The following is a 24,011-nucleotide window of genomic DNA, read 5'->3' on the forward strand; positions in this document are numbered from 1 at the left end:
CTTGTAGCATTTCAAAAGGAAAGATGCTTTTTTCCATTGAAACAATTCACAGCACATCAATAAACAGTTAACAGTGTTAATAAGCTTTAAAGCAGGATGCTAACATCATAGACTATGCCCCCTATGCCCCCTTGCAATACACAATTAGAAAACTCTTGAGGAAAAGATGATAGAAAACCTCACTTAACATGTCAATAAAACAACTCAGCCGTAACAGTCATAAAAAAGGAAGTTAACACCCTAACTCATAATTATACAAAATATGTATTTTGACCTTTTGAAAATAATATTATAAGTAGTTAAAGACAAATCACACTATGATTGTTTTTGCCTTAATGTACAATTTCCATGATTATATTAGGAGCACACTTCATCATAACAGTATGTCTATACCATGTGATAAAATGCGTCATAATTGCTTCGTCCATAGGCAATATTTTGCGTCGAATGAAGACTTTGAACAAAGGTAACTTCTATTTATTCATTATTTTAAATAAAACAGTTTCTTAAAACACTTTGATAAGATGATAAGTTTCCTCAAACACTTCGACAAACCTTTTCAAAAAACAGCCACCTGAGGAAGCACTGAGTAAAACATCATTTTCGAAACAGGTTTGTCGGAGTGTTTGAGGTAACTAATCACATGATCAAACTCCGGTAATAAAACGAAGGCGGGGCTCTTTAATTAAACAGCATTGACAGAGCTATGTTTCATTTAAAATGGTGAAGAGACAAATAGTTATCTTTGCTTTAAAGTGACACTCTTATTCAAAATCAATACATACACATGTATAACAAACATAAAAATTGAGTGATAAATCTTTAACTACTTAATAAATAATGCATTTATGGAAAATATTAATTACTAATAACAAGATTGTAACAGGGCATTTAATAGATGAAAACCCAAACATATTAAATGAGTGGTGAATGCTAAAAGATTTACAGTGATCTTCTATAGTCTCATAAGGTAGAAATACCATGTTTTCTGCGCATTTCTTTCACACTAAACTCGGAATCCTTCAAAAGAACCATTGTTTTCGACATTAATTTATCCTTTCTGGTTAATTAAAACAATTGCATTTATTGTGGTCAATCTTATTTGGGAGTAATAGTGCATCTTTAAGTCTTTATTCGAAGCAAAATATTGCATTCTGATGTAGCATTTATGACGTAATTTACAGCGTAGTATACACACACTGATAAGGTCCAAATAAAATTTATTTTTCGATAAACTTATTTAAAAAAAAACAAAGCATTAATAACATTTTTTCATTGTAGAGTAAAAGAAATTGGATAAAACAATGTTTAGGGCGTCGAAAGTGAAAGTCAGTCCATGGAGATCGAGTATGCTTATTAATCATCCATCTTCTTGTACCAAAATGCAATTTGTCTTTAATCCAGATTAGTGCTTTGACATTTCAACAATAAATAAAGTAGAGATACGAAACTGAGGAAGAAATTGAATCTCCCTGAATGCAAAGGCAGGTATAGCACATAAGGAAATGTTTCATCTGTGACATTATTGAGGAAGGAAATTATACCATTACCTTAAATCATATAGGCCAAACTTTTACATGAACACTAGCAGATCTAGATGGAGGCCTCTCTGATGCCATCCTACTTTTTGATGTCATTATCCGACAAACAATATGAAAAGAACGCTCTTGAATGCACTATTTCAGACTAAAATTACTAAATATTCTTTGGAAATGAGCTCAAGCCAAAATTCGCTCATTAAAACCATGCATTGTGCGTATTCTTTGGGATGGTGCAATCCTAAAATGCTCCCCCTGTATTGGATCGGAGAGTGTCAGTCAGGTATGTATAGATCAGTCTAGATCAGGTTATTCAGATGATGTAAATAACTAGGTGTTTTCTGTTAAAGAATCAGGAGCAAAACTACATTGCAGACATGACGCGGTTCAAACAGTATGGACGGTAGGTCATTTAAAAAAATCAGATAAATGTATTCTAGAAATTGTACAGAAATGATATAAGCTTTTATTTAAGTGTCCCTCCACAAATTCATTTAAACAAACAACAAGTCTTCAAGGGTTGACCTGGTATTTGTAGAAACAGAAACGCGCTCGTTGTTGTCTACGAGGTCAACCCTAGAACTGAAATCCTGAATCTGCCCGTGCATCAATACAAAGACAATAAAAAATTATTTTATTGAATTAAATTTAGCCTGGGGCCGTATTCAATTAGCAACTTAGATTGAACTTAAATTTAAGTTTAGAAACTAAGTGTTTTGATTGGCCTGTATTTTTAGCTGACCAATAGGCTGAATGGAATCACTCAGGCATGCCTCAGGATAAGGATAAGATCAATATTGAATGCCTTCCCAGACTCAAGTGGCAAAACTGATAATCTTTATTCAATTGTAACTTCCCTTTTAATTGAGTATGGATGAGGAAATTTGCTGAATTTTATTACCATTTGACGTTGTACAATTATTTACTTTTATTTTTGTAAAATGCATGGAATAAATTTAAGATGATTCCTTAAAAATTAATATAAGTGCCTTTTAGGGTCATAGTCTATACTCTGACTTGAAACTGTTGGTAATATGATCATTTGTCACACAATAAAGCGGAATGGGTGTGAGTAATTTAAACTTCCTCCACAAAATCTCACTTTAACTATGTTTTGGTTCATTAATATGATGAAATTTCTGTTTTAAGACGTCATCACGTAGATTCTTATCAAAGAAAACATTCTGTTATTATAAGAGATAACCATTTTTGATAATCATAATCAATTAACGCTGACATCAGAAATGATCAATTTTCATCAACACTTTTCTCATTGGTTTATCCCTCATCCACATCAAGTAAATCCTGAAGTGGCAATAGTCAATTTACGCAAATTGATGACTTCAGATATATGATTGCTTGCTGTGATCTGCCTTTTAAGGCCATAAAAAAAATGGTTTGGTTAGGGTTACATCCTTTTCAAAAACATGTAGGGTAGGTAGGGTTTTTTTAGGCCTTAGAAAGGTTATAAGTGCAATGACTGGGGCCTTCCAGTAGCAAAATGAATACAATAAGTAGTAGCCTGTTGGTTACTCTACTATTTGAGACGGTTCAATCAACACTTATTGAGAACCCTGTATGTATAAACATTCTTATGCCTTCTATCTTTCATTCCTGATGTCAAGATTTAAGCATTTGTAATTCCGGGGGAAATTTTTTTATTTGTACGCCTGGGCATACAGGAGTATGCCTTGGTACGCCCCTGGTTGGAAGTGAAAATGACCAGCAACAAACATACACACAATACTACTACAAGTGACTCAACACATGGCGCACTACTTGACGCAAGGATCCACTTAAGACAACATTCATAACAATGTCCGCTTTGTGTCACAAAAAAATATTTGTTTCTCGTCTTAAAAATGCTTTGCACCTGACCCTAAAATTTTTCTTTTAGGATCAAGTTTTAGTAGTTTCATGCATGGGTAAAACATGTTAATGCACTTAGACATAATGGGGACAGTGTGAAAGTGTAAACATGATACTATTAAGAAAAAACGTCTGAACGACCCTATATTTTTGTCAGTGACATTAGGAACAAATATATTATTTTTTTGCCTAACAAGGCAGTTTTTGCGGTCCCTGGTTCAATACGGGATTATCATCATAGCTAGAAAACTGCTACAATTAAACCACTTCAGGCATTAGCTCCTGACTCAACCACAACAGTATGTTGACACATTGGGTCATGTTTGTATGAATAACAGTAGCAGTTGTAAAATCGCTAGCATATGCTCTGAAGAAAAGGTCTATGGGGCAACCTGGTCAACGCACATATGGTGGAAGGGATTTTTCAACATAACAATTTTTAGAAGTTATCTATTTCGAAGGGAATTGCTTTTTTTATCATTTTTTATCAGCCAGTTTAAGCATTCTTTATTTACTTTGCAAGAAAAATTTACTTTTTCTAGAATTCAAGGAATGTATTTTCCTTTGTAAAAGTTCTGAACAGTATTGGGTTGCAATGACAGCCTAAGGCAGCATTACACAAAGCTTTCAGACAGAGATAAGTATAACTGGACAATTATAAGAATAAAAAAAAGCAGCTGTAAATGTATCTGTACTAATTAAATCACATGACTTTCACATGCTAAATATACACGCTATAAACTGGGAAACCGTTTGCACTATTTTAAAACGGGTCAATATTCTTTTAATCATGTAAAGTGAGTATTATCGGCCTTTACTAGCTCGTATTGACAATTCAATGCTGTTTTGAGGAAATACGGTATTTGCCGATTTTGGGACCATCTGGGGTCTGAGTCGCTTTAAGATGTTTTTTGTTAGGCTCATTGATAAGATGACCCAACATACCGACCAATTAGCTGATTCAAGTGGAAACACAGAAACAAGCTCTGACAAAAACAAAACTTAAAGTAGTAAAGTCCTATATATCAGTATCAACAAAAAGATTAAATGGCCCTCGATGACAATGGGACCATAATACTAACGCGAGGATATACTGGAATGCCTTGGAGAATTTGTGAAGAATTTCTCTATCACTAGACTGGTTTGCTGACAATGGTAGATGAATTTCCATGTGCTACAAGGAGCAAATATAGCACCACAGGCAACAACAAGGTTCATTTCAACTCCATTTCCTCAATCCATCAATGAGCACAGGGCTCTCACTAGGCTGAAATTTTGGGAGAAGTGACTTCTCCCTTCAGACAATTTAGGGAGAAGTGGGGAGACTTGAGGGAGAAGTGATACTTTTCGTAACACCTGATACAAAAACTATGCCATACCACTCACCTAAGTTTATATTCACATTAAAATTGATTGCTATAACTATATAAAATGTTAATAAATGTTAATAAAATAATGTATCATTTTTGGCTCAGCAAAAGTGTATATGTCAATGTCACATAGTTTATCTCAAAATAGCATCTAAAATGAAACAAAAAAAGACAGCTAAGGATTTGAAATAATCAAAATGACCTTATAAATGAACTGTCAATATAGTAGGGGGATGAATCTTGTTTCGGTACGTTCGAGATAGGGTACGAATGTCACATTCGGCTATGCTGTTATTTACTTGTCTCTGGCTAAATAATTTTAAATATGCTGACATTTAAGAACAAAATGACATTTAAATCAGTGTCCTTGATGAAAAATTTACCAATACATAATGGGAGGTTGTAAAATTAACTCGGAAAATTGTTCTGACAAAATGGCGATCTCGACGATTTTTTTTGACATCATAACTGTGACAGGAGAAAATTACTGTAAGTAAACTCTACATAAAGCAAAAAAAAAAAAAAAATTGTGTTTACAAATCAATTTTTATCATAAACATTTCACTAAAACCAATCAAATATTTGGTGATACGTCATGTTAATGATTTTCTTAGCGCCTACTTGCCGATGGCGCGAGATGGCTATGACCGTCTGCTTCAAAAGCAACAATGGTTAAATGTCTTGCATTGTTTGTTCAATACATATATTAATAACTTTTTAACTTCATTAATGCTTGACACGATTTTTCATAATTATGTCGCCTTTTCTATCTCAGTTTAACAATATCATTTGATCAGGGTCTTCTCAATGTCAATTCTGATTGGTTAACTTTCAATAGCTCCGCCTACTGGCGATGTTTTGGTGACACGGCCCAATTATCAGATTAGGAGATTACCAATTTGTATGAATGGCTTATTGCGATGTTTTGACTAATGGGACAGTGGCCAAATACTCGCTTATTGACAGATTTACAATATGCTAAAATTTTCGGCGAGGTCAATGTCGCTTTGATGATACAAATGGGCGAAGTCTGGGAATTTTAGGCGACCACTTCGCCCAAGTCGCCCCCTCGCGAGAGCCCTGGAGCAAACTTGTTAGATATTTTAGCCACAGGTATGGGACTTTTGGGACGTGCTTCACATGTCAATATTGTCAAAGTGAACATTTGTATCAAGTTTCAAGCTATCTTATTTAATTTAAACAACATTATAGATTTTAAATGCCAATGACAACTACAATGCTACTGATAACGCCACTGTCAACAATGCAATCGACAACAACAACACTATATTGACAACAATGCCATTGCCAACAACGCCATCGACAACAAAACCATAGAAAAGAACACAAACACTATAGACAACAAAGCCATCGACAACAACACCATCGACAATAAGGCCATTGACAACAACACCATCAACAACAAGGCCATTGACAACAACACCATTGACAGCAACGCCACTGACAACAAGGCCATTGACAACAACACCATCGACAACAAGGCCATCGACAACAACACCATCGACAACAATGCCATTGACAACAACACCATCGACAACAATGCCATCGACAACAACACCATCGACAACAAGGCCATTGACAACAACACCATTGACAACAACGCCACTGACAACAATGACATTGACAGCAACGCCACTGACAACAAGGCCATTGACAACAACACCATTGACAGCAACACCACTGACAACAATGACATTGACAACAACACCATCGACAATAACACCATCAACAACAACACCATCAACAACAACACCATCAACAACAACATTTTCAACAAAAACATCATCAACAAACACACCATCAGCAACACCATGGACAACAACATTTTTGACAAAAACACCATCGACAACAACACCATCAGCAACACCATGGACAACAACATCAAGACTATCACAATACCTTGACATTTTGTTTTCTTTGAAAAAACAGACCAACTAAGACATAAACTCCTTTAAAACAAATCTGCCATTACCATGTCCCGGTGCAAGGTGAACAGTGGTGTCCTCTTTAACCCCGTCCTCACGTTCCAGACACGTACTCGGTACCCAGCCCTGCTCTTCCTCCACGTTCACAAACCACCAACCTGAAACAAGGACAACAGGAAATAAACATTTTGCATTATTTGATTGTTTGGTAGCTTTATGGGTAACAATAAAGGTTGACGCAAAGAAATGTGGTTGTTTTTATTTCAATTCATTATCGTGTTGAACTCATTTGACTGTTATGATAAAAACGAGAGAAACATATGATTTTTATTCAGATAAAAAAAATATTAGCCTTTATAAATGTTTTTTTTTTTTAAATAATAGTTACATGACCAGAAATTCCACAGTTAGAAGAGCGACAAAATATCGTTAATTTTGTTTTATCTGTACTTAAATCATATGCTTTTTTTATGTTTTGATCATAAAAGTCAAATGAAATAATCACAATAATGCATTAAAATTGAAAAAAAGAAATATTTGCATCATCCTATATCTTGCGCCTATAACAATATGCTCAAACAACATAGACAGTAAAAATTGTGTAAAAAAAACTTCTTCAAGTCCTGTAGTGTTTTTATATCATAGTCTTACAAATTCCACCTTAAATTTGCTCATGTTCGACACATTAGTTTGGCATTTTAATTTAAGTAATTTAACATCATGTATGTATTTTGAGCAAATAGTTTGTTTTTTTTTCTCTGAAAGCCTTATTCCCACTTGAAAATGCACTTAAAACTTTAAAAGTTTGTCAGAGTAAGAAAATACTACAGCTATTATAAGTGGTAGAAGGTTGCAAGGTTCGTTCAACTCTTTATGCTAAACATTTAAGATAATATTTTTTTTTACTTCCTATTGTTTTGCTCTAAAATACACAGAAAATAAGGGTTATAGAAAATCAAATCCAGAAATTCTACAATGAATCTAGGTATGCTTTATATTTTGTATTATGGTTAAGCACATGATACTCCAGGTAGAAGGCTTTTATGATTATAAGATCCAATCTTTTTCCTGGTTAAAAACCAGTATTGGGTTCCATTTGCACTACTTGTTAGCATATACTAAATGTATAGCTTATTTGTAACAAGAGCTGTCGTAAGACAGCCCACTCGACTTCGCCGCTTTGACTTAGAAATGAATACAATAATGATGTAATATGTGCCTGTCAAAAGCAATAAAACAATCAAATTAAAAAGTGAACAAGAATGCGATGTTACAAAACCAGGTTTTTAATGATTGGCAGAAGAGATTCAGTTTCAACTGCTTTCTTCTATTTTTTGTAACAGTGACCTTGATCCTAAGGGCCTCAAACACAATCCCATGGAAGTCCTCCATAAACTCTTCCTACATTTCAAGTTTGGTAACAGTCAACCATAACTGAAACAGTAATCTATTTTTAGAAACAGTGACCTTGACCCTAGGGGGTCAAAAGGCAATCCATGAAAGCTCTGCATAAACTATTCCTATATACCAAGTTTGGTCACAAAATGTAGACCCTTACTTGAGTTATTCAGTACTAACCATATTTCTATTTTTAGCAACAGTGACCTTGACCATAACTCTCGGGGCCCAAAACACAATCTCAGGAAAGTTCTCTATAAACTATTCCTATATACTAAGTTTGGTCACAATATGTAGACCCTTACTTAAGTTATTCAATACCAACCCAATACAAGTTTGGTCTCTTTATGTCAAACCTAGCTAAAATTATTTAATACATAAGGTGACTTTGACACTGCCCTCACACCAGCCCGCCCGAAAAATGACGCAATTCACTCAAATAATTTGTTTTCCCTTATGAAAATGCGGTTAAGAATATAACAAGAGCCATCGTAAGACAGCGCGCTCGACTACGCCGCTTTGACTTAGAATACAATAACGATGTAATAATACCAAGTTTGGTCTCTTTATGTCAAACCTAACTAAAATTATTCGATACATAAGGTGACGTTGATGCTGCCCGCCCACCAGCCCGCCCAAACAATGACACAAGTCATTCAAATAACTTGATTTCCCATTATGAAAATGTGGTTAAGAATATACAAATATGCCTTTCAAAGGAAATTAAAAAAAATAAAAATAAATAATAATATATTCAAGGGCCATAATTTGTATTTAGGCTTAAAATGGAGTTATGTTTCTTGTTGTAAGATGGTCGTAAATAATTTTGAATTTTATTAAGTGCATTTAATGAACGGTATAGAAGTTTTTTTTATTAAAATCCCAACTTGCCCTTAACTTTTACTTGCCTAAAACTTTAACCTAAGTCAATCAGGGGCCATAACTTGTATTAAGGATATGGAGTTATGTAACCTCATTGGGTGATGGTCCTGAACAATTGTGTGAAGTATTAAGTCAATTGAATGAAAAGTATAGAAGTTATTAAACAATATCCCAACCTGCCCTAAAACTTTAACTTAAGTTCCATAGTCAATCAGGGGCCATAATATGTATAAAAGATAATATGGAGTTATCTAACCTCATCATGTGATGGCTCTGAACATCTGTGTGAAGTATTAAGTCAATTGAATGAATGATATTGGGGTTTTAAGTGAAAATCCCAACTTGCCCTAAAACTTTAACCTGCCCTAAAACTTTAACCTAAGTCGATCAGGGGCCATAACTTGTATTAAGGATAATATGGAGTTATGTAACCTCATTGTGTGATGGTCCTGAACAATTGTGTGAAGTATTAAGTCAATTGAAAGAAGGGTATAGAAGTTATCAATAAATATCCCAACCTGCCCTTAAACTTTACACTTAAGTTCCATAGTCAATCAGGGGCCATAATTTGTATAAAAGATAATATGGAGTTATCTTACCTCATTATGTGATGGACCTGAACAACTGTGTGAAGTATTTAGTCAATTGAATGAAGGGTATTGGACTTATAAGTGAAAATTCCAACTTGCCCTGTAAACTTTAACTGGACGCCGATGCTGGGGCAAGTAGTATAGCCCTCCTTATTCTGCGAATAGTCGTGCTAAAAAACTATTGTGATTTAATCACAGACATATGTTTATGTGTAGGAGGATATGTGATACCATACAAATGAATGCTTATTAAGGAATAAGAAAATATAAGAGAATAAACGCTTGTTTGACTTTGACTTTGATTTTAAAAGGCCATGAGAAATTTTATTAAGTGCCCTGGTGGGCTCAGATCCACAACCTCTGGATAACAGCCAAGACTAGACCAATAGACCACCCTGCGCCTTCAGAGATGTTGTGGGATGGAGGACTGTTTGTTTGTTTCTCAGATTACATCAATAAGTCAACCAACCACCAATGGTGAGAGTGGAGACTAGTGGTATAGGTATGCACTTAACACCCAAGAAGTTTAAGGTTGATCCCCACCAGGGTTTTTAGGTTTTTAGCCAGGAAGTAGACTCTAGAGTTATTCATAACAGCTCTCAGCTTACTTCACAAACAAGCTAAAATATATTGGTATAAACTAGGGATGCAAATGAATGGAAAAATTAATATTCGAATATTCGATAATTCTTTCGAATGAATATTCGAATATTCAATTATCAAAATACATCTTTTAAAAGTTGTAAACTTTTATAATATTCTCTAAAGGAATAGCCGGGGCATTTTAGCTCTACTTTGTCGTAACAACTACTAGTGGCGGACCCTGAATTTCACCAAATGAGCCTCTGAAATTCTTCATTTCATAAAGACAAAAAGTCATACTTTATGAACAAAGAAAAATAAACAAAAACTCTTAATAAATATTCCTCTGCCTTCATATTTGTAAACAACATGAACCTAGATGGATTTCTGGTCAATTGGCGTAATGCGCCAATAGAGAGCTCCGTAGGATGAGCAGCCTCGTTCTGGGATTGACCTCTACTATATAAACTACGGAAAAACTAAACCAACTTGGGAACTAGTTTATTTCAAAAATTCTTAATTGGTAGAAGCAATTTACCTAAAATAATTTTTTCTGTCACTTTTCGATTTCTGTCACCCCCGTGTTTCTACAATAAGGCAGTTATTGTAAAAACACGGGGACTTTTTATAGTACCAGACGATATGTCAAATGACACATGGCACGTGTTAAGTGTATTGTCATCACATGTCACTCCTCTGGCATTATGGGTCAATCGTTGTTAAAACAAGACAAACGAATCTTAAACACAACAACATAGTTGTAGACAAAATATTAAACAAAAAAAAATATTCGAATATTCAAATATTTGTTTGCATCCCTAGTATAAACTAACCAATCCTACTCACATACCAGTTATCTGGTTTTTCATTGACTGCTTTAAGCATGTGGATATGTGACACAATACACTATAATAATTACCATGAATAATATTATACTTGCGCATCCCAGCCTCTGAGGTTACATTTATGTCACAATGATTGTATAAAAATTGGATAAGTTGTCAACAGGTTATCTTTCAGTTAGTTTGCACATCTAAATGATTTGATTGGTTAATAGTTATTTTTGAAAGTAAATATTGACCAATCAATAAACAATTCCGCTTTAACCAAACCAAAGATTTAACCAGTTTTATACAACCAGTTTCATACAATTTGCTGCTGTCATATATCAAATGTCAGGCGATTTATTTAAATGCATGTACGTAAAATCATACAAGAAAAACGCATCATAAAGTTGTACGGCTAAAAGGTCCTCAATCAGACCAACCGTCAATTATAAAACTATAAGAAGAATTCATATTAAGATTTGTCATACCTGATTCTGTTTTCTCGACGACCTCTACGAGCATGCCAAGCTGAAGACTGACCTCCCCTTTCTCCTGACGTTGGTACTCGGCCACCGCGACGTAAACCTCCAACGGCTTTGGCTTGCTGATCTTGTTCGCTTTTATGGACTGCTTACGACTAAAAAATACATACATGGACTGTTGTAGTGCATATTTTACACATATAGGATTTATTTTATATTAAAAAGGGATATTAGTTCTGTGTTTTGATCCAGGTGGTTCTACTCGACTCAGGATGATTTGTGCATGGATTTCACAAAGGCCAAAGAATATGTCATTCTAGATCAAAAGTCAGAAGTTATAACCCTTTTTTTATATACTGGTTAAATCTCTTATAAGACACATGTTTTCATAATAAATGTAATTTTAATGTCGTGCTTATTTTGTTTTACGCCATCATTTAAACATCAATCAATGATACGATTATGATTTGACTTGGATAAGCAGCTGCTTCTGAGTTGAATACGACCCTATTGCACTGGAGTGGATTACCGTCTTTTGTATTTTGTGATATGTATTGCGTGTGGAATTATAATGGGGATAAAATAAATGCCATCATATATTTTTTATATAGTGCAATAACATTTGACATGATATCATATTCAATAGTAATGTGAATTGCACACGTTATATAGCGAAGTTTTATGCATTTGGTGCTACAAATGATCAAATTATTAACTTTTTTATATAAATAGCATATTGCATTTGTAGTTACTTAATATGAAATTTATTAAACTGGTTCCACTTATGAAATAAATATTCTATATATACTTCACACTTTGTTGTTTAAACCTTTATATGATTGATTGTACATGTACATACATGTACAAATTTACTATCAGATTAAAAACAATTTTAAGAACAACCCAAAGTAAAGACAAAGGACTGCTTAAGAAATTACATTATTGGTAAGGAACAACATTGTTAAATCTAATTAAATGAAGCTCAGTTGTGACAAAAGGTGATTAAATCACTCTGGTGTCCAATTCCTGGGCAGAAATCAGTGCTGGGTTTCTTTTTCAGAGGCCATGAGAAAGTACCCATGGCAGTGATCGAACCCATAACCTCTTGGATGATAGACAGACACCTATATCGCTCGACCAGTCTCAACTTTTTGATAAGAATAGAAGTGGCCAATGACTTGCCACAACAATGTTTATAATAATTAATTCAGTGTACACTGGACCATGTACATTACTCAGAACTTTTTTTCTGTTTTATAATTGCAGACTTAAAATAAAAACAAGAAAAAACACTTAAGTTGGCTTCTAATGATCAAATGACAGCTTGCATTATCTTTCTTTATACATAATTCATTTCGAATCAGATATAGTCACCATGACTCAATATCTCATATATTGAGAGCCATAAACGCTTATAAATCACTTGTAAGTGAAAAAAAACAGTTTACTGTAGCATATAAATATAACTGGAGGCAAATGCACTTGCATTTCATTACCGCTGCTTTTAAAGGGACTTACTCATGTTTTGTAAAATGCACTATTTTTACATCCAGAAATAAAGTCTGCCAACCATTACTAAGATACTGACGGCTGCAATCCTTCAACAATTGTCAACATATGTTCTTAAATTTTTGATGTCCATGTTTTTGAATAGCAAGAAAAGGCTTTAAGGTTAAATATCCCCCAGCATAATATGTAAGAGTCCTTGTGGGCGAGTGGTTTTGTTGTCAGTTTTCTAATTTTGTCTTGACTGTACTGGTATGGGTTTGCTCCCCTCTTAAACATGGAATAATTGTATTGCTTCTGCAATTTTGGTATCAAAGAGTAAAATAATTATAATATTAGTGTTTTCAGAAGCATTACCATGAGAAAAAAAAATGGTAAAAAAAACATGAAAGTGTCCCTTTAAAATCAGACACAAATTTTGAGTTTAATCGTTCATTAAGAAATGCAAAAAACTTGCAGATTTAACACCATTAAGTGTATGAAATTATATTTTGTCCAATGGGATAGCAGTATTTTTCAAATCTGCAGTAAATTTATTTTGGTAAATCATCAGTCAGCCATTTTTTATCTTAATCAATTGTATCGGTAGATTTAAACAGAGGCTGTGTCAAAAGACAAAATATAATATCAAACACTAAGCTGGTTAAAGGGTTATCTAAGTATGCATTTACTAAAAAAATGGGTCAAGTGTGAAAAACACTCCAGGCTCATTCATTCTAGTAAAAGCATACTTATGAGGCTAGACATCAGATGGTCCAAAAATCGGCAAATACAGTATTTCCTCAAAACAAGCCTAGAGTTGTCACTGCGAGCTCATACGTAGGAGGCTGATAATACATCACTTAACATGGATTCAATAATAAATGCAACAATCATGTTGTTGTTCCATCTGTGTTTTCCCGTATGAAATACCATATAATGGTTTCCCAGTTTAAATCATATCTGTATATGAGTACAGATAAATATACCGACGCTATTTTTAAACTTACAGGGATTTACGTGGTAGTCAACCCCAGTAAATTTTGAATTGGAAAATGCGCATAAACTGCAGAAGATTCATGTGTCGTAATCAGTGTGATACATTAGTGAGTAAGATTTAATGACTTGTACACATCAACGTCAATTTTTGTAAGATTTTGACAACTTCTTTATTTATTTCAATTGTATCATCTGGTGTCTAGTCCCTTTAAAGCTTTTAAACATTACTTAATGCAAGGTTGCATTCCTATTGACAACTACATAAATTCAAAGACAAAAGAACTTAACACTGAAGGACTTTTTCTGAATTTCATCATGCATATTCAGGTCTCTGGGAGGTTTCTGACAATCGAAAGATAAAGCACTAGATGTTTTCAATTGTATGTACAGTGCATTTAAAATAAAGAGCATGATTTAACTGTCAACAATAGCTATAGACTGTAGTGTTATTTGCTTCAAGAAAGCAAAGTGTTATGAGACATTACAATGTAAGTGAACGGTTTACCCTCAGCTTTTATCAAATTGGCTATTGTTTTGGGTAAAATAGCCAAGGGTGTTCCATTTACGATGTTTCACCATTACATAGCAACTGGAACGCTCAGGCTATTTTCCAAAGAAATAGGCTATAATTTGGATAATAGCTGAGAGCTATTCTGAATGCTTAATATGCTTTAACATTCCATCACACCTTGCCTTAAGCAACTAGTCCATAGAACTGGACAAAGTAATAAACATTATTGAAGTTGTAACATAGTCTTTTGTTAATTTGATTTTTTTTCTCCATTTTCTAGTATGTTACCATAGCAACAAGACACATAAAAACACTAGTTTGCCCTTTAGACACTCATTTAAACAGCTTGGTGACCACAAACCAAACTTACTTGTTCTCAGGTCTGGAATCGAACAGGGATTGCCTAAGTGAAAAAAATATTTTTCATGGGACAACATCAGACAATCATCATAAATCATGTCAGTTTTAAGAATGCATCTGTACTGTGACTATTAAACGAGTCTAGTTACTTTAAGTTTTAAAATTATTGCTTTCGACTATGATAATGCTTATAATCACGTTATTTACTATCATTAAAATAGTTTTGGCAGTTCATTCAATAGTTCTTTGTATGTGGAGAAGTTTGTAAAATTTAAGGTAAAAATTAAGTTTGTGTTCATTATATAGAAATTTAAAGCACTAAATAGTACATCATATTTTTCCTGAAATATATATTAACTGAAACACTTCCTTTTTTACATAAAATTTAAGGATTGTTTTGTAAACAACCTTAATTTAACCAAACAGAATCCAAAACCGAGGACACTGCTTTACAAAATCATACAATATTTTGTACATATTCAGTCTTATAAGTGACTAAAAATGACTTTTAATGAATGTATTTTGTATAAATCAAGTATTCTAGTTATCTAGCATTCTTTTTCACTACTCTGTTTATACTGATTTGCTATGCTTACAATTTCCGAGTATTTTTTACTTAATTCACAGGGTTTGAAAAACCTAAATCTCTGAAAAGGATTTCTTGTCTAGAATACATTGGCAAATTGAAAGATCATTCAAAGGCATAGTATACATACCAAATAGGATTGTTATTAATATGAATAGCTTGTTCAGTGTTTCCCCACCAATATTTTAAGGTGTTGGTAGGTCACAAGGTATCTTTTTTGTTGTTGTTTTCTACTTCCTAACCCCTTAATTCCATTATGGGAAAAGAATACGGTAAAATGTTCCATCATTTAGGATTAAGGGCATTATTGAAGTATATCCAGAGACTGAGTATGTATACAAAGCATTGTCTATGCTCCTTTAAAAAAAAAACAAGCTTAAAATTACATTTTCTATTTTCTAGAAACACTTAGAATTAATTAATGTTTCACTTTACTAAATGATTAACTCAGTATAAGACTGCCATACATTGATTGTTTAATAAAAATATGATTATAATGACCTACTTAGTGTTGGTGGGAATGCCTCTTAAGACTGATTGACAAGTGACATAACAATTCATATGGTATTAATAGCCAACCATTTATCCATTGGTTTATTTCACAGTGAAAACAAGCCTCTGACCAATGGCATACTGGTTGGCTACTTTGCATATGATTATAAATGTTAACAAAAACATTCAAGTGTCTATACTAGCTGCAAGCATTTGCAATTCACTTAATAACTCACTTTATAAAAACCAATTAATGAATTTTTAATGGAATTTTGGCGATTGCTTTCTCCAGAGGCTTTCTATCTGATTAATTAAGATTCTGTCCGCGGATAGCGAAGACAGAGACATGAGCGTCAACATAAGTCATATTCTATGACCATGAAGGATAAGAACTCTAAAAATTTCCACTGATTATGTCCACAATCGCTATGCCAACTCAACCATTTTTTACCCTAGTTCCCCTTAAAGCCAACTTTGCAAGCTGAAGGATAAGCAATAACAATTCTCCTGTCTATAAAAGCTCAAAACCAACTCACCATTTTTCACTAGTTTTCCTCTGAAATCCCTGAAACCTGTTAATAAGACCTTTAACACTACTCCTGAATTGAGACATCCTTATACACTCAGACCCCCCTATAATCCTTGTCACACGCTACACCCTCCTATACCACCTCGTGTCACTAATACCTGACCAATGTGACTAGCACAAACCATGGTTTCAGACTTCCAAAATATCCAGATAACTTAAATATGAGTCCAATATGACTTTAAGTGCAGATCATGGTTTCAAACTTCCGAAATTTCCAGATTTCTAATATAACTGGAACAAACCGCGGTTTCAGGCTTCCGAAATATCCAGATAACTTAAATACGCGTCCAATATGATCGGCGCAAACCACGGTTTCAGACTTCCTAAACATCCAGAATACATCCTCATCGCAAATTGTTATCATCCAAATAAGTGAATTCTATACATAACACTGTAATGAAAATGTTTGAAGCACATAATTTTAAGTAACTTAAAGATAGGCACGTTCAATTGTATTAAATCCTAGAAACACTTTAAGACAAGTTTTTTTCTAAAAAACAGGGAAAAATAATTGAAAAATTGATTCTAATATGGGCAGAAAATTTATATCTTCATATCAATGTATCTTTAAGAATATAATAGCATGTTGTAGATCATACATTTATCGTTTTTGTTAAATATTTAACAGTAACTGTTGTACATTGGTATAAAGTTTCATATCAAATCTAGTCCAACCAAATCAATAACTGCAACATGTTGAGGAAGTGGTCTTTATAACTCATTTCACAAACATAATAAAATACAGTGTTCGCCACAATTTTCACACATTATAAAATTAAATATTGTTTCATTTTATTATGAGTTTATTTAATCCTTTTTTTCTCGCCCCCTAAAATGTCACAAAACAGCTTAAGTATGCAAATTTCAAACAGAATATCATTGAATTTTAAAATATATTTTACGAATAACTTCCTCTCAAAAATAATCAGACAATTATTGTACAAGTCCACTTCAACGCTTCTTTTCAAGCATCCCATCCTGCAAGAAACAGGACCCCAATCCAATTTATTCTATGCAATGAAAAAATATAAATCCTTTTGTTTCAACTTGACGGAAACACATTTTTTATCAATTGCATTTTAAGTTATGCTCACTTCCTGACATTATACGAAATAACAGTGATACAAAAAAGCTAGTATTGGGCTTGATTAATGAAGCGAAGATAACAGCGTTCAACATTACAGTTTTCCACTAAAAAATCATAGTAAGCTTACAATAAATAAAATGTTGTTTAGCGGTTCGCTCCCCACATATTTCGGATGTGGAAAGGTAGGTAGGTGGGTTTGTTTAAGTAAATGTGTTGCTTTTTATTTACTTCCTAACAACTTAATTCAGCAATGAAATTGTAAAAAAAAAAAAAAAAAAAAAACAGAAGATGCTAAAAAACATTTTAGGTTGCAGGTATTTTTAATGGTTGGTCGGAAAACTGCAAACAATTAATTAATTAATTGTGGCCTTGATATCACTAAACAGGGTCATACGGAGGCTGAGGCTACAATTAAAGTTTGGTTTTTGCACAATTAACATGTTAACAACCTTGTACACTACTATAATTAGTGCATATAACATGAAAAGTATCATTACTTGTAGATTCAAGACATGCATTACCTTTTTATTTCATTTTTGAATGAACAACCATTAGCATATGAAATTTAAATGAAATTTCTAGTACATTTAAGTCATAATGCTCATAATTTGTAGATTCAAGATATGCCTTACTTTTTTTTATTTCATCATTTTCATATGAATTATCTATGAAAGATCTGAAATATACACAAAAACACACAAGAATTCTTGGAATACCATTGACTGGCTGCACAAAGATAACAGATAAAAGTGTTTGTTACTATCTAAGTATCTATATGATCATAAAAAGCTATCATCACTTAAACACTTGAATGAAAGTAAAGCAAGAATGAGGCAAACCCTTGTATTTGTGTACAATAAATTTCATTAGAGGGTTCAGGGGGAGAAGGGATGGGGGAGGCAAAGTATACCCCACCCCTTAATTTTGTACAAATTTACTGAATATGTCAATATTGGAGAAAAACGTAATAAAATACGCTCAAAATGCACCATTGTAAAAAAAAATCTTGAGAGAGTTACCGAAACTCCCTTGCTAACATCTTAAACCTTTTCAAATTCTGGATCCACCCCTGAACTTAACAGAGGTCAAGATGATTTACATATTATCAATATGCCAAAAGAAAACACACTGAAAAAAAGACAACTTACAATCCACTAAAACAATAAAATAACATAGATAAGAAAATAAAACATTTTTGATCTAAAAAAAAAAGCTTTTTTGTTTCATTATTAAACATTCAATTTCGATTTCCATTTCACAATATTCAATTTATTCAACCACTTGATTTTTGAAAATGAAAGGAAGTTTTTCTTGTAAACACATGCTTTGAAATTGAAATTTATGAAACTTTATTTGCATGTCAAGCAGGCTCATGTGAGTTGCAAATAAACAAAAAAAAAGAAACGCCGCAATGCGACGAAACCAGGTTTTTAATGATTGACAGAAGAACTTCAGCCTGTGTTTGTTTTTCTATTTTTAGTAACAGTGACCTTGAACCTAGACTCTTCCTTTATACCAAGTTGTGTCAGGATATGTCAACCCTAACTTAAGTTATTCAGTTTCAACCATTTTTCTATTTTTAGTAACAGTGACCTTGACCTTAAAACTAGGGACCCCAAATGCAATCCCATGAAAGGTATCCATAAACTCTTCCTTTATACCTGGTTTGGTCAAGATATGTAGACCCTGACTAAATTTATTCAGTTTCAACCGTTCTTCTATTTTTAGTAACAGTGACCTTGACCTTGAATCTAGGGACCCTAAAACGCAATCCAATGAAAGGTACCCATAAACTCTTTCTATAGACCAAGTTTGGTCAAGATATGTCAACCCTTACTAAAGTTATTCAGTTTCAACCGTTTTTCTATTTTTAGTAACAGTCACCTTGACCTTGAACCTAGGGACTCCAAACGCAATCCCATGAAAGGTTTCCATAGACTCTTCCTATAGACCAAGCTTAATCAATATTTGTCATCCCTAACTAAAGTTATTCAGTTTCAATCATTTTTCTATTTTTAGTAACAGTGACCTTGACCTTGACCCTAGGGACCCCAAACGCAATCCCATGAAAGGTATCCATAAACTCTTCCTATTGACCAAGTTTGGTTCAGATATGTCATCCCTAACTAAAGTTATTCAGTTTCAACCGTTTTTCTATTTTTAGTAACAGTGACCTTGACCTTGACCCTAGGGACCCTAAATGCAATCCCATGAAATGTCTCCATAAACTCTTCCTATTGACCAAGTTTAGTCAAGATATGTCATCCCTAACTAAAGTTATTCAGTTTCAACCGTTTTTCTATTTTTAGTAACAGTGACCTTGACCTTGACCCTAGGGACCCTAAATGCAATCCCATGAAAGGTCTCCATAAACTTTCCTATAGACCAATTTTAGTCAAGATATGTCATCCCTAACTAAAGTTATTCAGTTTCAACCGTTTTTCTATTTTTTGTAACAGTGACCTTGACCTTGACCCTAGGGACCCCAAATGCAATCCCATGAAAGGTATCCATAAACTCTTTCTATAGACCAAGTTTGGTCAAGATATGTCAACCCTTACTTAAGTTATTCAGTTTCATTGTGAATTTGACGCCGCCCGGCCGCCCGCCCGCTCGAACAACGATGTTTGCCATTCTAATAACCAGGTTTCACTATTTGAAAACCTGGTTAAAAATTACAATTAGTGACCATAAAAGTGCTTAAATCATAAGAATACTTGACGTGATTTCACAAATTCAATTGGCTGAGAGTGATTTCTACAAAAGATATGTAGTCTCCTGAGAATTAAGTATCCATCTTATAATATTTAACTAAACAATAAATTTTTAAAAGGTATTCTATCACAAATTACTTGTTACCATAGCAACAAATTATACACACTTTAGAAAGTTCAATATCATAATGTTACCATAGCAACACAGTACTCACCCACAAGGCAGGTCACAGTATAACCACGGCAACAAAATACTCACCCCTTGAGCAGGGTCAATACCATATTATTACCTTAGCAACACAATACTCACCCCTTAGGCGGGTCAATATCAACCTGTTACCATAGCAACAAAGTACTCACCCTTTAGGGGGTCAATATCGACCTTTACCATAGAAACACAGTACTAACCCCTTAGGAGGGTCAATATCAACCTGTTACCATAGCAACACAGTACTCACCCCTTATGAGAATCAATATCAACCTGTTACCATAGCAACAAAGTACTGACCTGTGAGGAGAATTAATATCAACCTGTTACCATAGCAACAAGAGTGGTCACAGACAGCTATATCCCCCGCCTCATGGGGCATTTTTTTGTAACGAAATCCAATCAATGGTAAGGGTAGTTTCTCAGGAACATAAGAAATACGTAAAATTAAGAAAGGGCAATAACTCTTTCAAATAAGGTCAAATTGCAAAAGCCTGACAATATGCACTGCATCACTTTATAGTAATCAACGTAAGTGGAGTTGCGAAGAAACCAATTTTATATGTAAAATAAGCAAAGGGCAATAACTCTTTCAAAAATGGTCAAATCAGGAAAGCCCGACAATATGCGCTGCTTCATATTATGATCATCAATCTGTGAAAGTTTGGTAGAAATCGCATGAAAAACGTAAGAGGAGTTGCGAGGAAACCAATTTTAAATGTAAAATAAGCAAAGGGCAATAACTCTTTCAAAAATGGTTGAATCGGGAAAGCCCGATAATATGCCCTGCTTCACTTCATGATCATCAATCTGTGAAAGTTTGATAGAAATCGCATAAAAAACGTAAGAGCAATTGCGAAGAAACCAATTTTAAATGTAAAATAAGCAAAGGGCAATAACTCTTTCCAAAATAGTCGAATCGGAAAAGCCCGACAATTTGCGCTTTTTCACTTTATGATTATCAATCTGTGAAAGTTTGGTAGAAAGCGCATGAAAAACGTAAGAGGAGTTGCGCAGAAACCAATTTTATATGTAAAATAAGCAAAGGGCAATAACTCTTTCAAAAATGGTCAAATCAGGAAAGCCCGACAATATGCGCTGCTTCACTTTATGATCATCAATCTGTGAAAGTTTGGTAGAAATCACATGAAAAACGTAAGAGGAGTTGCGAAGAAACCAATTTTAAATTTAAAATACGCATAAAGGGCAATAACTCTTTCAAAAATGGTCAAATCGGAAAAGCCCGACAATATGGGCTGCTTCACTTCATGATCATCAATCTGTGAAAGTTTGGTAGAAATCGCATGAGAAATGTAAGAGGAGATGCAAAGAAATGAATGTGGCCCCGACGGACGCACACACACACACACACGCACACGCACGCACACACGCACACACGGAATCGCGCCTACCATTACTATATCCCCTTGCCTTTTCAAGGCGGGGGATAACAAAGTACTCACCCTTGAGGAGGGTCAACATCAGCCTGTTACTATAGCAACAAAGTACAGACCCTTTAGGAGGGTCAATATCAACCTATTACTATAGCAACAAAGTACTTGCCCTTTAGGAGTCAATATCAACCTGTTACCATAACAACAAATTACTAACCCTTAGGAGGGTCAATATAACAGTACTCACCCCTAACAGGGGTCAATATCAACCTGTTTCCATAGCAACAAAGTTCTCACCCTTTAGGACAGTTCTCACCCTTTAGGAGGGTCAATATCAACCTGTTATCATTGCATCAAAGTACTGACCCATAACAGTGGGGTAAATATAAACCTGTTACCATAGCAACAAAGAAGTGACTCATTTAAGTCAATATCAGCGTGTTACCCTAGCAACAAAGTAGTCACCCTTTATGAGGGTCAATATCAACCTGTTATCATAGCAACAAAGTACTGACCCATAAAAGTGGGGTAAATATAAACCTGTTAGCATTGCAACAAAGAACTGACCCATTAAAAGGGTCAGTATCAAGTTGTTACCATAGCAACAAAATACTCACCTTCTAGGAGGGTGAATATCAACCTGTTACCATAGCAACGAAGTACTCACCCTTTAGGAGGGTCAATATCCTCTTCATCCAATTCAAAAAACTCAAGCACCTCCTTACACTGGGATATCCTCTGTGGAAGCTGGACAATGGCCTGAAATGGACAAAATGGTAAAAAGACCATAAATTATTATTAAAGAATTGTTTCCATATGAAAGTATGGTTTTCTTGAGTGTATTTGAATTTAAGTAGTTTGTGAGTAATCATGGAAATATTAATGAGACACTTGTATTTAAAACCAATACATACACATGTATAACAAATATAAATTTTGAGTGATAAAGCTTTACTACTTACTTAATTATGCATTTATGGAAAATATCACTGACTGATAACAAGATCGTAATCGTGTATTTAATAGCTGAAAACGCACAAATATAAAATGACTGGTTGATCCTAAAAGATTAACAGTGATCAACAATCGTCTCATAAGGAAGAAATACCGTGTTTTCTGCACCTTTCTTACAAATTAAACACAGTATCCTTCATAAGAACCATTGTTTTTAATATTATTTTGTTTTTTTGGTATATTTTAACAATTGTATTTGTTGTGGTACATCTTATTTGGGAGTATGAGAGCATGTTAAAGTTTAATGGTAATTCTCAAAAGAGCAAAGATTTTGGTACTTCTTATCACATGTATTTTGTCGCATGCTCATTGATAAAATGACCCATTAATGTAAAAGTAGTAGTAGGATTGCCCATACAAATGATTTGATACATGTGAAAAAAAGTCATTGTCCTATTTTATTATGAGAAAGTATTACGTCTGATTCACACATCTCCAAAGTTTACATTTAAATGGACAAAGGCAGTTTTCAAGGTCAATAAACTTTTATTTTCATTTGCTTCACTTCTTTACCCTAATACCTTGCAGTAATCAGCTATGGGCTTCATTCTTTTAAGTGCAACCTCTCGGATGTGTGAACGCCCGAAGAACTTCTTCCCGGGCAAGAAAGGGATGATCCGCTTTTGTGGGTCGAGGGCACCGGCCTCTTCTGGGAACATCTCAACAAACTGGCTCTGTAATGATATGTGAACATTTACAAGATTTTAAAAACAAGCAATTAAAATTTTTCATTTTGGCTTCATTTTTTGATACCTAAAATATTGTAATGCACAATTTTGATGACCTGTCTCCTTCGTTTTTTTCATTTATCTCACATTGATTAATTATAATCAAACGCATTAAAAAAATTAAATTGAAGATTAACTCTAGTGAAAAGATGGGGAAATTTTCTTTTTTGAAAAACGAGAAATGGTGTCAAAATGGTCTCAGACTATAATGATGTACACAGTTCAAATGAAAATTCATGTATATATATATTTTCGATAAAAAATTGATCATCAGAACAAAACTACCTGCATGACTTCAATATCATACACTCTCATGGCGCACCTATACCGCCTACATATCTACAGGATACATTAAATTTT

At 33.9% G+C, this 24,011-nt stretch overlaps 1 protein-coding gene across 4 annotated transcripts in view; it reads right to left on the reverse strand.

The window, feature by feature from the left end:
* The window catches only part of LOC128211195 (SH3 and PX domain-containing protein 2A-like), a 52,925-nt gene that overhangs the window by 13,633 nt on the left and 15,281 nt on the right, over positions 1–24,011 (reverse strand). Inside the window, exons 3-6 of one of the 4 annotated variants that reach the window (XM_052915670.1) lie at positions 23,445–23,597; positions 22,577–22,668; positions 11,491–11,639; positions 6,771–6,881 (exon numbers count right to left, since the gene is read on the reverse strand). In XM_052915670.1, the coding sequence (XP_052771630.1) occupies positions 6,771–6,881; positions 11,491–11,639; positions 22,577–22,668; positions 23,445–23,597 (505 nt within the window). Of the gene's footprint in view, positions 1–6,770; positions 6,882–11,490; positions 11,640–16,453; positions 17,634–22,576; positions 22,669–23,444; positions 23,598–24,011 lie in introns of those variants that run through there. The other 3 variants (XM_052915673.1, XM_052915672.1, XM_052915671.1) reach the window with 3 other exon arrangements.

This window comes from Mya arenaria, chromosome 12 (genome assembly GCF_026914265.1).
Source record: "Mya arenaria isolate MELC-2E11 chromosome 12, ASM2691426v1".
NCBI classification, from domain to species: Eukaryota; Metazoa; Mollusca; class Bivalvia; order Myida; family Myidae; genus Mya; species Mya arenaria.